This window comes from Opisthocomus hoazin, chromosome 2 (assembly GCF_030867145.1).
Source record: "Opisthocomus hoazin isolate bOpiHoa1 chromosome 2, bOpiHoa1.hap1, whole genome shotgun sequence".
Lineage (NCBI taxonomy): Eukaryota > Metazoa > Chordata > Aves > Opisthocomiformes > Opisthocomidae > Opisthocomus > Opisthocomus hoazin.
Window position 1 is genome coordinate 54,798,092 of NC_134415.1, and position 14,324 is coordinate 54,812,415.

Sequence of the window (14,324 nt, forward strand, 5' to 3'; positions counted from 1 at the left end):
AATCTTATATTAGGCTCTACAATGACTTTTTCTTCTCAGCTTGATTTTCTCAAGAAGTTGTGCTTCCAATAAATGAAGAAAGGAGGATACTTCTCATTTTCTATGAGTTGTCTGAGCCTTCTATCAATTTAATGATACAAACCAAAGCAGAATTTCACTGTACATATCTTGTATGCATGTGAAGCATTTATTAGATCTATCCAATAGCATTAAATACATGGGATGGAAAAAAAAGAAGCAGACGCTTTTGGCTTGTATTTTTGTGTTTTTTATTGCCATAGGAATTTGTGTGTCAGCAAAAGTACAAATGTTGCATCAAAAATATAAAACAGTGAATAAAAAATAGCCTCACCCAAAAGTTAGTCTATAGCGGAAACAGAAATAACTGTCAATCATTACAGCAAGTAATGACAATGCATTTAAAATATCGTAAAATTTTTTTGTCCTTAGTACCCATTTGTTTCACTATATAACTTTATCTCACTATACAACTCTTACGGGTACATTTTTCTTCTCTAAAAGAAAATGATGTACAAATGCCTGTCATTATAGGAGGTGAAAGCTTAGACCTTTAGAGATGCTTTCCAGAGAAAGCTTGGCTCACACTTGCCATGGTTAAACACTTGCTGACTATGAACCCCCGCTCCCATCCTGCACCCCTTGCACACCAGCAAGGGAGCACCCCACAGGTGCCTGGGGACCCCTGGCTCTGCATGGCCTGCTCCCTGCATCCCCAGGGTGTGCTGAGTGTACTTCAAGTAACACAGCTCTTTCCTGGGCTGGGGTCTGTCTGGCTCGCTTTCTGGAGTGCAGAGGTCCACTCCCAGGCATGCCAAGTTGCGTATCATTTAACTCAGATTGCCTTTTGGTTTTTGTATGCATGTACACACAAAAGGGATGGGCTGCATCTTTGGAGTTCTTTTTTCTTCTCTCAGACTTAAAGGGAGATAAGAGCTATAAAACAGAGTTAGGTGATGGGGTGTTTTTTAAGGCTTCTACACCAGGAGTCTGGTTCTGGGAGAAGCAGCGATCTCAGGGCTTTGCCTTCCTGAGCAGGAACAGCTCTGATAAAGCATTCCCCACCCACCTCTCTGGCTGGAAAGGATTCACCAGGCACAAATATCCTTCTGCATATTTTCTGTATCTATTAATTTGCATCATCAAGTCGGCCCATAAATCCACACAGTACTTTCCTAACAACAGAAATTCTGTGTTGCAGCTTGGTCTTTGATTTGTAAAGCTCTTCAAATGCGAACCCTTGCAGGCATGGTTAATAGCTGGCTGGCGGGCAGACAAATCCACCCCTTATGTCCTTACCAAACCCACCAGAAATGCCGAGACACGCCTGAGCGGCTACAGCAGTCCCACCTCATAACCTCTTAAAGTGTGTAAAGTGTTGTATTTTCCTTCTGTCTGAGTGTCAATGGCAATAAGAATCAATCACAGAATCATAGAATGCTTTGGGTTGGAAGGGACATTTAGAGGTCATCTAGTCCAACCTCCCTGCAGTGAGCAGGGACATCTTCAACTAGAACGGGTTGCTCAGAGCCCCATCCAACCTGGCCTTTAATGTTTCCAGGGATGCGGCCTCCACTACCTCTCTGGGCAACCTGTTCCAGTGTTTCACCACCATTACTGTAAAAAATTTCGTCCTTGTATCTAGTTTAAATATACCCTCTCTTAGTTTAAAGCCATTGCTCCTTGTCCTATCTCAACAAGCCCTGCTGAAAATATTTTCCCCATCTTTCCTATACGCCCCGTGTAAGTACTGAAAGGCTGCTATAAGGTCTCCCCACAGCCTTCTCTTCTCCAGGCTGAACAACCGCAACTCTCTCATCCTTTCCTCACAGCAGAGGTGCTCCAGCCTTCGGATCATCTTTGTGGCCCTCCTCTGGACCCACTCCAACAGGTCCAAGTCCTTCTTGTGCTGGGAGCTCCAGACCTGGATGCAGGACTCCAGGTGGGGTCTCACCAGAGTGGAGTGGAGGGGCAGTGGTCATACAACAGGTTACTGTCCAGTTCACAATCTTCATGTGGCAACCCAAAGTCTCACAGAGACAGGAGGATTTTCTGTCTTACAAAATCCCACTGATAGGGGTAGGGGGTAGAACAGGAGCCATTATCAAATACAAACTCTACCTGAAGTTGTTAAGTACTATCGTATTAGAAGTCAGAACACATACACAGGTTTTTTCCTGCTGTCCTTTACATAATGAATTTTTGGAAAATAAATACATCCAAACTTCTGACACTGCTCTTAACCATTTTACACTTATTTTCTCCTCTGAGAAACATATGATGCTATGCAAAAGAAAGAACATCCTGTAAGGTCAGAAACAAGTCTCTGTCTCTGACTTCTCAGCACATTTTAGTTGTCCACAAACAGCAGCAGCTGGCAAACAGTATTGACATTTCTCTGTCAAGCCATAGTTTTAAACAATGTCCACAGTCCTTCTCAGACTGCTGTAGTGTTTAAGAAACAGATTTAAAAACTTTAAAATTCACAAAGAAGAAACATTAAAAGGAAGAGAGAGGCTCAGTTCATGCAGCACCCCATCTGATCGCCTCACCTTGGCTCTCCAGGGTCGTGCCTGGGGTGCGGGCTGGCCGGGTGTGAGGAAGACAGGGCTGAGCTCTGCGGCTGGGTGCCTGTGCTCCTGCCCTGCGCTGGGACACTGCACCCAGCCAGTGCAAGCCCACAGCTTCCAGTTCAGGGCTGTTCTCTGACAGCCAGACCCAGCGAGTTTACAGATATCTGCAGAAGACCACGCTGGTGTAGGACGAGTTTTCTCCCTGCAGCAGCAGCTCCAGTTTTGGGTTGTCTTCTAGATAGCACCAATTAGACGTTTTTATTATGAGATGCTCATTCGATTTCATATCTTTCAGTCACTACAGACTTTTGCTAAGCATCCTATTGACCTTTAACTATGCCTCAGAGGCAGTTAGAAACAGCCTTGAAAGACAGCCCTTTATCGCTAATTGCTCTAAGTATGCAAACTTTAGACCGAGATTACCAGTAAAGGACCTGTTTTCTGCCAGCTGGGTTGGTGGTATGGGCAGTTGCTGGGAAAAGGCAGGGAGAGTCCGGAACTGTTGAAACGCACAGTATAGACCTCACCGTAGGAAATCCCCCTGTGCAGGCACCTGCCTGTATGTGCTCCTAAGATGGTGAGACTGGAGCAGTAGTCATTGAGATGCACTGACTGTAATGTTAGCACTGCTCATTTGTGGTATGAACCTTCAAAACTCAGTCCTATATTTGCTTATGCCAAATATGTTATTTTCTGAGTTTCTAAGGCCATTTACAAGAGCACATTGGCTTTCTTTTGCTTATTTAATTCTCTGTTGGTAACAGGATACCTCCTGAACACCACATCTTCTCAAGTCCTTTGCGGTAAGAAGTGTATTGTTTACCTGTCAGCGGCCAGGACCCAGTGCTTGATGAAGAAGGTCATACCGCTGAAAGGGAAGGCAGGCCGTCCCTGCTATCTGCTTGCAGAGCCACAGGTTCAAGCTATTCTGCTACACACCAGCTTGAAACAACCAGGACCTGATAACACTTTCCTCCATAACAAAAGCTCTCATCTCATCCCTGCTCCTCTTCCCAAAACAGCTTAACATCCCTGTTAACAACCCGAATAATTTAACCCGAAGGCGAAAAGATGAGAAATAATAATCATGGACAGAAGACAGAAATGGGGTGTCAGATTGGCAGTGGTCAGGGAGAGGGAATTTTGTTTGTAGGGATGGACAGGCAGCATGTTTTAGAAGGGATAATACCAGCTCTTTAAAGAGAGGGTTGGAAATGCACCTGACAGGGGAGAGCAGACAGAAGCCCTTCCTTCAGGAGACACGGGGGTCCCTGGCCAGGGGACAGGACAATGAGGTGTCACATGAGCCCCAGCCTGGTCTGGGGGGAGGCACCAATGGGCAGCAGGATGATCTGACCTGCAAAGATAATGCCCTGTGTAGGATGTGATGTCTACATAAAGCACTGGGAAGGAGAGGACAAGGACTGCCGCCACATTTCGGGAAGCACTTGACCAGGGAGGGAAGCGGGGCTTTTGTGGCTGAGGCTCACTGGGGAAGAGGAGCTGACCAGGGCGAGGGTCTCCTGCTGCCTGCCTCTGATTCCCATCCAGCCTGACCAGAGAGAGTACCGCCCTGATCAGCACCCTCATTCCCGAGCCATCAGATCTTCTGCTTGTCCAGATTCTCCAGTGGCAAAGCAGAACAGGTTAAAGTACTCATGCTGTCTTCCCCAAAGTCACTCAAATCTTAAACAAGCAGTACCATTTTCAACCCTTCACACCCAAAGGTATATGCTAACAATCAAAACAAAAGGTTCACACATATAAAGAAATAAATAAGAGCTCACTGAGCTGGATAGTTCATCTTTTTTAAGCTGTTCTGTTCTCTGCCAAGAACCACAGAGTGCTCCCTTCCTGCAAACAGCATACTCAGAAAATATGAATTTATTCCATATATATAGAAAAATACAATATTTGTTTTAAAAGTCCTTATGCTTAGAAGAACATGGAGTTTAATCCGTACTCTGCAGCAAATTTTGAAGTAGTGGCAGGTGCAGAACAAATTCCCAGTGTGGGAACAGGCTTCTTTACTCAGTGCCATCCTTCAAAGGTCAAATGTAAGAGTTGGTGTCCTGGTGTTTCCGTTTCTTGCCACATTTACCAAAATGACTGAAGAAACAGAAGGAAAGAGGGGTATAAGCATGAAAGAAACAGGAAAAGATGTAGTCCAAGTTGTAGTCCAAGCTTCAGCACTGAAATATTTACTTTCTGCATAGAAAATTTCCTCTTTCTTTAGCTTGTACATTGAAGTGGGCTAAAGTTGTTGATGTAATATCCAAAGCCACTGTTTGAAACATTAATGTATAGCACTAGCTCCTCAAGAAATTTAATGCCAAGCAAGCCAAAGTGTAAATGTCCCCTGCATGCCTGCAGTACAGTGAAGAGTCTGGCTTGCTGCGTGCCAGGAGTGGGAAAGCTGTACCAGTAGCTCTTCAGCTATAAATTCATCTTGTAAGTGACTTTTCAATGACTTCACAAATTGTGGAAATCCTCCCATGACCAAGGGCCCTTTCTCACAGGATGCTTGGTTTGAGATAGTGGCTAGTTTTCTTGAGCAGAGTTGCAGGCTATATTTTGCAGTATCTCTCTCGCACACTATTACTTTCTGCTTCTAGAGGTGCACAAGACAACTTTGTGTCTCCATGATAAAAATACAGATTCTATCCCCATGTATTTTCTTTAACAACCCACCATAGTGGTTTTGAAAAGTTCACATTTCTGTGAGGAAAATACCACCTGCTCATAACATCAACCTGACTAAGAAATTTGCTTTGACACGTGGAAAACATCAATCATATATGACAGCTGACAAGATTGAAGGAGAACACCCTCAGGAAACCTCATCCAAGTAACTGTAAGAAAACACATATCATACCTGGAAAGCAGCTCTACATCCTCCACTGTCTCTGGTAAGGAGATTCCTTTTGTCTCTGGTAAAAGCAATACTAACAGCCCGCAGACAACTGCCAGAATACCTACAATGGACATTGGAGGAATCGAAAAGCAATAAGAAAATTGTTACTTTTGTTATTTTCAAGGTTTAATCCACTGAAGAAAGTTTATTCAGATTAAGATTAAAGTGAGATTTTTAAAGAGCAACAGATATTTCTGATTAGCCTACTCTTATCAAACACCTGTATGCTACATTAATTTAACCATTACAAAAAACTTCAGGACTAGGGGTTCATTTGCAGCCTGAATTGCCCCAAAAGGGAGATCTTAGAAGTCAAAAACCTGAGATAAGTGCACACAGGCAAGTGCCTACAAACCAGGATGGTATTTCTCACATAAAACCAATCAGCCTTTGTTCAAGGGGCTTTATCACAAAGATACGTCTATGTTTCTTGACACCATTGAGATTTTCCTGAAATATTCTCTTTGTGTATCCATGGCCATAGTAGATCATGTGATTCAGAATAAAAATTCATCCTTGGGAAAGAGCATTCATATAGAGAGCCAATCCAAAATAGTTCATGAAGAATGGTTGTTTTGGAATAATTTTCTGCATAGATATAATGTAAAGAACCTAATAAGTTCAAAATAGAAGGGCTGGAGCAAAAACTAAAATCCCTGACTGCTGCACAATCCTCTCTGTTCCTTTCTGATTCTGCAGCGGTTTGTTCTATTCAGCAGCAGCAGAATTTCAGAAATAGATAATGTGAACAGTACTTCTATATAAATCTGTTCTTGGAATAATGGTAATTTTTTAAAATGTCTCTTGTCTTTCCATGTTTTCAAGCTAAAATTTTAATTAGCACCGGTTTTCCTTCTTATTCCATCCTATCCCTTTCACTTTTTTCCCAGTCACGTGTATCTCCTGGAAGTCTGGTTTAGCCACAGATTCCCACTTCCTTGTTAGAAATAACTAATTTTTTTCCACAGAATTAATCCACGGGGCTCATTTTGTCCAAATTGCAAGTGAGGAAAAGAGTTTGACAGGAATAAGTAGTTAGGGTTAATACAACATCCATAGTCATAACTGTATATACCAAAAAACCCAAACCAAGTACTTTTTAAATGACATTAACCTCCACTGTTGGGAGATTAAGCTTACTTCTCTGCCGTTACAGAACTCAGACGTAAGGTTTCTCAGTCTTTAAGCATGTCACATTGTTTCTTTTATGCTCCTTCAGCCTCATCACCCAAGCAGACCTGAGCTTTTCCATAGCGTGCCGTGAATTCACCCACAGTTCACCTATTTGCCATTCAGCCTCTTGCTCTAGGCATGAAGGTTGAGAGGGGCTGGTTTGAGGGGGAGATGAGGCCACTCACTACACTTTTTGCCCTGAAAGAAAAGCTTTGTTAGGAAGAGGATATTTAAACCGAAAGTCCATTTTAAATCAAATCTTACTGAAAATAATTAGAGGTAGCTCCAACCAAATGGCTGCTAATCGGAAAAGCAGGAATGGGGCGATGATCCCACCTAGGTCACACAAACTCGAGCACAGGGAAACACCAAAGTTTCTGCAAAAGAAAAAGTGTGCCAGATATTTGAGAGGTGCTACCAAACAGATGAACCATCAGTTTAAGGAGCAGAATGTAGACTTAGCTCCAAAACTATCTCGTCAGAATATACCCTCCACATTGAGCAGAGGCTATTCAGTTAGGAAACTCTGCAGAAAACTGAGTTTTACTAAAAAGTGGTCGAAATAGGGAATGGGAAAAAGCAGAGGGAAAAGTTGAAAGATTCGCAGGAGCTTTTGACGTACCTCAGTGTGGTAGGGTACAGTTCACTGTTCACAAGACAGACGATTTCAAAAGCCATCGTGATGCCCAGTCTTCCCAGCGTGGCAACCGTCATTTTGAGCCATGGGATATCTGTTCATTCAAAAACAAACCCGGGTGAGGCATGCTTTGCTGTGCCATTAGAACGTTTCTGAGAGCCCCAGGCCCTGTCAGCAGAAGCTACATCACAGAAACACTGGATCAGTGCAAATCAGACTGAATGGCCACTGCTGTAGATAACAAATCTGTACTGGTGTTTATTACTTTCTGGCATCATGTGAGGTTGCTTTGGAGAATCAGAAATCACTTCCAATCGATTGATTCAAGATTCTTGTGGGGCGTAACAGTGTGGGTGGGGAGTAAATGTTAAAAGCTTCCATGACCATGTCCAAATTGTGCTCTGGAAAGGAACATTTATTTACATAGGGATGTTACACTGTAAAAGACAGCATTGAGTCACCTTCCAAAGCTTGCTGATCACAAAGAAGCTACCTCTAAAGGTGCATCTGCAGCAACAGTAAAATAATTCTCCCTAGAACAGGCCAACAACATTTCATAATTTGTCTAGCCATTGCACATTAGACATGCTCCTAATCATGCTGCTCCTCGCCATCCTCCCACTTCCCCTCCCTTCCCTTGTGTTTGTCTTTGTAGCTGTCACAACTGGACCAGGGGTCTTAAACATGGCCCCAGTGGATCTGCCCAGCTCTCCTGGCTCTGCTTGAGCCCTGGCACCCAGCTACTGCCCCGCATACATCAGCGCAGAGCCCTTATACATCAGCAGGGACCACGATGGTCACATCCACACCACAGGGCAGAGCCACCTCGTCTTGCTGTGTGTGACCCCTCAGCGCTCCCTCTCTGGAGAGCCAGTGGCCTCTGGAGGAGTGGCACAAGGAGTGCAATAAGCACTTCTGCAATGCTTCTGGGAGAGGGCGGTCATCTGTATGGTCTAACCACGATCAGGCTGGTGGGGAGGCGAGTGAAACAACAAGCCTGAACCTGGCAAGAAGGGGAGCTCTGCCACTGGAGAGGGCTCTGGCAGTGACTGTGTTTTCTCAAAGCTTCAATATGAAGAGCAAGAAAACATTTCCATTTGCTCTGAACCGAAAAATTAGATGCTTGGGGTTATTTCCCTTCCAAAACAACCAAAGAAACCCTCATCAAATTTCATCCCGTGTTGTGAGACACTGCCTTTACCCTGCAAAGTTCTGTTTTCAAATATTTGCAAGCAAAGCAAAGGCTGGAAAGAACAAAACAAATCCACGTTGTGTCCCCAGCACTCCTTCAGCCCATCAGACCCCCGAGGTGGGGGTGACATCTGTGTGCCTCCTCCCTCTGCCAGGGGACTTGAACTGTGTGAGCACCCCAGCGTGACAGAGCTCTCATAAGCTGCCAGTGCAGCTTTTCCCATCTGTATAAACAGACTTTTCTGGAAAGAGGGACTTGGACCTAAGGTGTCCCATCTGCAAGTATCTTAATCCCCAGGACGTCCTCTCCTCACCTGGGCAGGGTTCTCTCCACACTTCACCACTACCGACAGCAGGCTGGTGACAGCATCACACTGGCCACAGGCTACATCTTTCTCCCCTCATTCAGGCCATACCAACCCCACAGGATGCTCCTGCTCCAATCCCAGACCTGCTGCACCTTGCCCAGAACACATGAAGGCTAGAAGCAGATGTCCTGCAGGAGTAATTCCCCATCGCCATTCTTTGTTTTCTCCTCCTGCAACAGCCCTAGCTCCAGGTGATCGGCAGTCCCTCAGCCCCGCTGTCCCAGTGGGACCTTTGTACTTTTTTGACAGGTGGGAAATGATGCTGGCAAAGCCAGCAGATGACATGGTGACCAGGCCCTCCGTGCCTGAATTTCTGTGCCCTGCATCGGGAAATCTGCCACAGGAGCACGGGGTAGCAGGCATCTGCTCATCGTGGGGTGGCTCTTCTGAGAGGCACACTGAAGTGGGGACAATCCACCAGGACAGCAGAGTCAGTCTTTGGAGGCTTCAGCGGTCAAATCGATAAATGCAAACAAGTGACACCAACATGACATCCCAGGGCACAATTGCGCAGCCACCACTGCCAGCACCAGGAACAGACTGTTGATCATCCCTCTCCCTTCCCCATCATTTTGGCTTCTATTAAAGCAATGCAGCTCCTCAAGCATACAGTATTAATTTGAAATACTTTTGGAGGAGTCCCTTTAAAGTGAGCTTAACTGAGACAGAGGTGAACTAACACACCTCTTTGAAGGAATTCATTTTGCACTCACCACAAACCTGCCTAATTTCATGGGCATATCATATTCTTCAAGTGGCTTCTCATGGCTCTTCTCTAGGAAAACGATTGCCCCACGATATAACTCAGGGAACTAAAACTTCTAAGGTGCGCCAGGACTGTCCCTTACTTTGACAGGAGCATCCCTGGGGAGCAATAAGCCTCTCTAATGTCCGTTCAGCTGCCAATCCCCAGCTACACTAAAGTAAATCATGCTGATATGGTAACATCCACTTCAGAGCACCTCCAAATGCTTCCCCAGGGATAAAAAAAATATACAGGAGGGAAAACAATTCAAAGAAAAGATAGGCATGCTGGGAAGCCTGTGTGCAATGTCAGACCTTTTAGCTGTCCTTGAAACCAGATAAGAGTGACTTAATCAAAGGCCATATCTTTCCTTCAACCCCTTAACATTGTTCAGACCCCTGTGAGGGTGATGGCAAGGCAACAATCTCCAGGTTGTCTGCCACAGCCCCTACAAAGTGTTGTCGTTTGTAAGGTTTTATTTGCAAATGAAAAGACCGCCAAGCTGCCTCTGCTAAATCACTGATTTCTTACATCATGAAGTGTATTCCAAGTCAAGGAATGTATTTTCCGTTTTTGTTTGTATACTTGCATTTGCCTTCAAAAACAGTACAGGGCCCTTATACATATTTTTCTAAGACTACACCCAGCTGTTCCTCACCACCCATCAAAGATATGGCCATTACGAGTCCCAGGGCAATTTATAAGCACAATAAGGCGTGTTGTTCCATGACTGTAATGCTGCCCCCATCACCAGACATTTTTTACTTTTATCTACAGTTTTATGTGGTCTGCTGCCTTGCTTAAGGGGGTTCAGAGAGAAGTCTTTGACCTAAAGAGCCTGATGCTGGGAAGCGAATTACCTTCTGGCAAGAAAGCAGTAACGAAGCATGCAATTCCAGCCACGATGTTGCTTATAGCAAAGGGAAGGCGTCGGCCAATGCGATCAATTGTCACTAAAATTAGGAGAGCAGCAGGCAGCTCCACAGCTCCTGAGATGAAGAAGTCTAGGTAGAGGTTTCCTCCAACAATTCCTAGGCGCATGACAAGCCCTTGGTAGATCAGGGCACTTGTGAACCTAAACAGCAAAGAGAAAAAGGTGTTGAGAGGGAAACAAATGACTGCAAGCAGCTGGAAAGACCCTAAACGTCATAAGTGATTTTTTCTTCAAACCACCACCCTCCCCTGCCTTGGTAACAAACTGGACTGATATGGACACTCACCAGGCGTACATCAGGATGAGTGTGTTCCTCCTCATCTGAGGAGTCCTCACTAGATCGAGAAAGGAGGGGTTGCTGACCTCCTCATTGCCAATAGTGATCTGAGGAGAAAAGTAAGCAGTAGTGTCAGCTGTCGGGGGTCAGGCAGGCACTGGGGCAGAGTTTCTATGTAAATGTGGTGCTCAGCAATAATCCAGTCCAGCGAGCAGAGGTACTGATGAGCCAGCTTGCTGCTTTTAGCACTCCAGAGCAGAGCGCATAACTTATAACTGGAAAAGGCTGTGGGCTTTCCTTAGTGGTGATCATACAAAAATCAGAAAAAAAATCCCCTATCTTGACTTGAGAGCGGAAAAATTATTTCCTTGTTGTAAACTGAGAGAGGCTGACCTGGAATTTCTTGGAAGGCAATAAGTGGTCGTTGTCACATCAGAGTCGTTGGGAACAGAGCTGCCTTCTGCCAGAGGTGACAGAGAGGAGGAGACCATGGCAGGAAGGGCAAAGCAATGGGCTGTGGGAAGCAGGGAGAGAGGGGGTAAGCAGCAAGCAATGAGCTTGGGAGCATGGCTGGTGGCACAACTGGGCAGCAGGAAAAAAAGAGGAGTGAGAGAAAAAGCAGACCTGTGAAGGTGTTTAGGTGCTACAAAATATTCAGCCGGTGAAATTCAGAGGATCTTAAAATACACAAGCACTGTACTGAACATGGCTTTTACCCTGGAAGAAAAAAACCTGCAAAGTATGAATTAATGGTCCTCATACTGCCTATGAAATATAATAAATCTGTTCACAGTTTCCTCCAACAAGTCAAAATGAGGGACTTGAAGAAATCATTAGTTAGAAGGTTTAATGATAATAGAAAAGGGCAGGATTTCACACAGCCCATGTTCACACGTTGGAGTTCACTGCCACAGGGTATTGTGGAGCCAGAATATTAGTGGGGCCAAAAAAGCATTTGGCACACTGATGAAGGCTGTTTTTGACTGTGGCCAGCAGTTTTTAACCGTGATGTCCAAGCCAAGTGGCAGCCCTTTTGTTCACATGTTCATTTTTCAGGTGAGGAAGATGAGTAAGAGAAGGCAGAGGTGGTTTTAGGCAGGGACAAACCATGAGACTGCCTAAGAACTGGCAGCCATGGCTGGGGTTGCCATCAGCTCTCAAAGCAGCTGTTGCAAACAGGGGGTTAAACCTGTTGTGCCCTTTTGAGGAGGATTTCAGGCAGCCTGGCTGCTTAGACTCTCGGTGATTGCCCTGCTCCTGAGAGGAGGCCTAAAAGCAAAGAGGAGCAAATCCTCTCTACAACTACAGCACCCTCTCCCCATGTGGGCAAAGGAACCCAAAGAAATTGTCCTGCCTAGCGGGGACACATGGGTGAAAGGATGGAGAAGCACGTGGGAACATGCAGATCTGTGATGAGAACATGGGTAAAGCCAAAAGCATCACCCAAGGGTCTCGTTGGTTCAGCCAGGGCTATGCCCAAATCTTTCACCCTGTATTTTTTCACATCGTAGGTAGCACAGATGTTTTATGGTGAGATTTGGCTGGATGTATTTACACATTACTTTTTCATAACTGAGTGACGCAAAAGTTCGTTAGTGGACAGAGAAAGCCCACAGTTTTTTGACCTTCCTTTCTATGCCCTCTTGCTCTTCTTCTGTAATCGCAGCCAGGAGTTTTCTTCGAAGCGCTGCCACTTCTGCTTCATGCCAGAGCCCTTTCTGGGGCAGGCAGAGGTTTCTGGGTTTCTGCCCTGCTCTTGGACTCTCTCATATTATGGTTATAAAGCTGCCATGACCATATTTATAAAAGCAGGCTGCCAGCCATCAGTTGTGACTTTGTGCAAATATGGTGCTAGTCTGCCAAAGGACTAAAGATAAATTCAGCATGGTTGCTACCATGTATTTTTATGTCTTAATAAAATCATAATAACCTCAAGCATGACTGAACATTGTTTATGGATGAAGAAAAAAGTGATTGTGGAAAGTCAACTATTTGTAGGGAAAAAAATCCTCTTTTTGTTCTTTGAAGTCAAGGAGAGTTTTGCTATTCACATCAGTGCAGTCAGGTATTCAATGTCAGGGCCCACGTTTCCAAAGATACACTATCTGAAAACTCTGGAGGAAGTTTTATAACCAATTTCCCTGGCATTTTTATGTCCCACCAAATTACATATCAGTTTTTCTGCAACGATTTTTTAAGATTCTTGTAAGATAGACATACAATTCTGCACATGCATAATTCTGCACAGGACAGTACATCCATGCATGTCTATAATACATATGTATGTAAGTTAATATATACTAGAAATATAGATGACTATGTGTGTCTATATAGTAGAAATATATATAAAGGGGAAGAGGTTTTTGATCCACAGCCCTCTCCAGAAGCAGCTCTTACTCAGCTGTTTCCAGTCCATTCTGCTTTTGGACAGAGACCAAGAAAAAAAACTAGCTTGAAAAAAACCCCACGCTAGGATAATTACAAGCGACTGGGAAAAAAATTTTTATAATTTGCAATTAATTTAATGAGTTCCGGACAGAGCTGAACTGTACCAGTGTCGTAACTCACAGAGCAAAAGAAGCAAATGTTTATCTGTTTTACAGATACAAAGGTCATCTGTGGTTTGCGCATGCCAATAAAAATGTAATGCTGCTACATCCAGAGCCATGTAAGGGACTTGGTCAATTAAATTGCTACAGACATACTGGAAAATCTTAGTAAAATGCATTGAAGGATAATGCCTGTCTCTTTTTCCTGTCCCTCCACACCTGCAGCACTTTGCCTGAAATTCTGGAGTCACTTTGTGAAAGCAAATTCTGATGTGAGTTAATGTGAGAAATACGCTTAATCTGCAACTAATGCACTTCCTGGAGATGCTCTCTCTCTTCTGGGCACAGCACCAAGAATTACAGACATTGTATGTTAAAAAGGTCCCAGGAACAGATCCAGCATGAATCTGGATGTGTGGAGGTTAATCTGCTGCAGCTGTGAGTGGCTTAGGGTCATGAAAAGGGACACTTCTGAAAAAAATTAAATATAACTTAAAACAAAAAGCAAGGAAAGACACACATTTCCATTTGGATGTGATGCTTTGAAAACGCTGATGTCCAGAGAAGGAAAGCGGGCGCAGGAACAGAGGGTTGAATATGGACGGGGAGCTGCATGTGGGCTACGTGTCTCGGGCCACACTCGGCGCTGGGTATGCTGACCAGGACGAGGGAATTTCACTGGTGTTTATGCCCCAGCCATAAAATAAAATAAATGTATTTACCCTTTTCTCTCATTAATCAGCCTTTTCAGTTTGTCTCCCATCCGTTTCAGTCTGCAGCCCTCCAGTTGTGGAAGATGTTACTCCAAAGAGATTAGCAAAGCTCATTCTGCATTGTGGGACAGCTGAGGGTGATTTCCTAACCTTGGCCGGTATCACAGAGATGCCTTGGCTTCCACTGGAAAAATGGTTCTCTAATTGCTGGCCTAGCTTGTTGCTGCTCATC

General features: G+C 44.5%; 1 protein-coding gene across 3 annotated transcripts in view; it reads right to left on the reverse strand.

Annotated features, from left to right (window-relative positions):
- Window positions 1-259: 259 nt before the first annotated feature.
- SLC22A3 (solute carrier family 22 member 3) overlaps window positions 260-14,324 on the reverse strand; it is a 35,525-nt gene continuing 21,460 nt past the window's right edge. For 2 of the 3 annotated variants that reach the window (XM_075413714.1, XM_075413713.1), the window contains 6 exons: window positions 10,840-10,937; window positions 10,480-10,694; window positions 7,301-7,409; window positions 6,943-7,055; window positions 5,467-5,566; window positions 260-4,700 (listed from right to left, as the gene is read on the reverse strand). In XM_075413714.1, the coding sequence (XP_075269829.1) occupies window positions 4,643-4,700; window positions 5,467-5,566; window positions 6,943-7,055; window positions 7,301-7,409; window positions 10,480-10,694; window positions 10,840-10,937 (693 nt within the window). In that variant the 3' untranslated portion in view covers window positions 260-4,642. Of the gene's footprint in view, window positions 4,701-5,466; window positions 5,567-6,645; window positions 7,056-7,300; window positions 7,410-10,479; window positions 10,695-10,839; window positions 10,938-14,324 lie in introns of those variants that run through there. The other variant, XR_012763148.1, reaches the window with a different exon arrangement.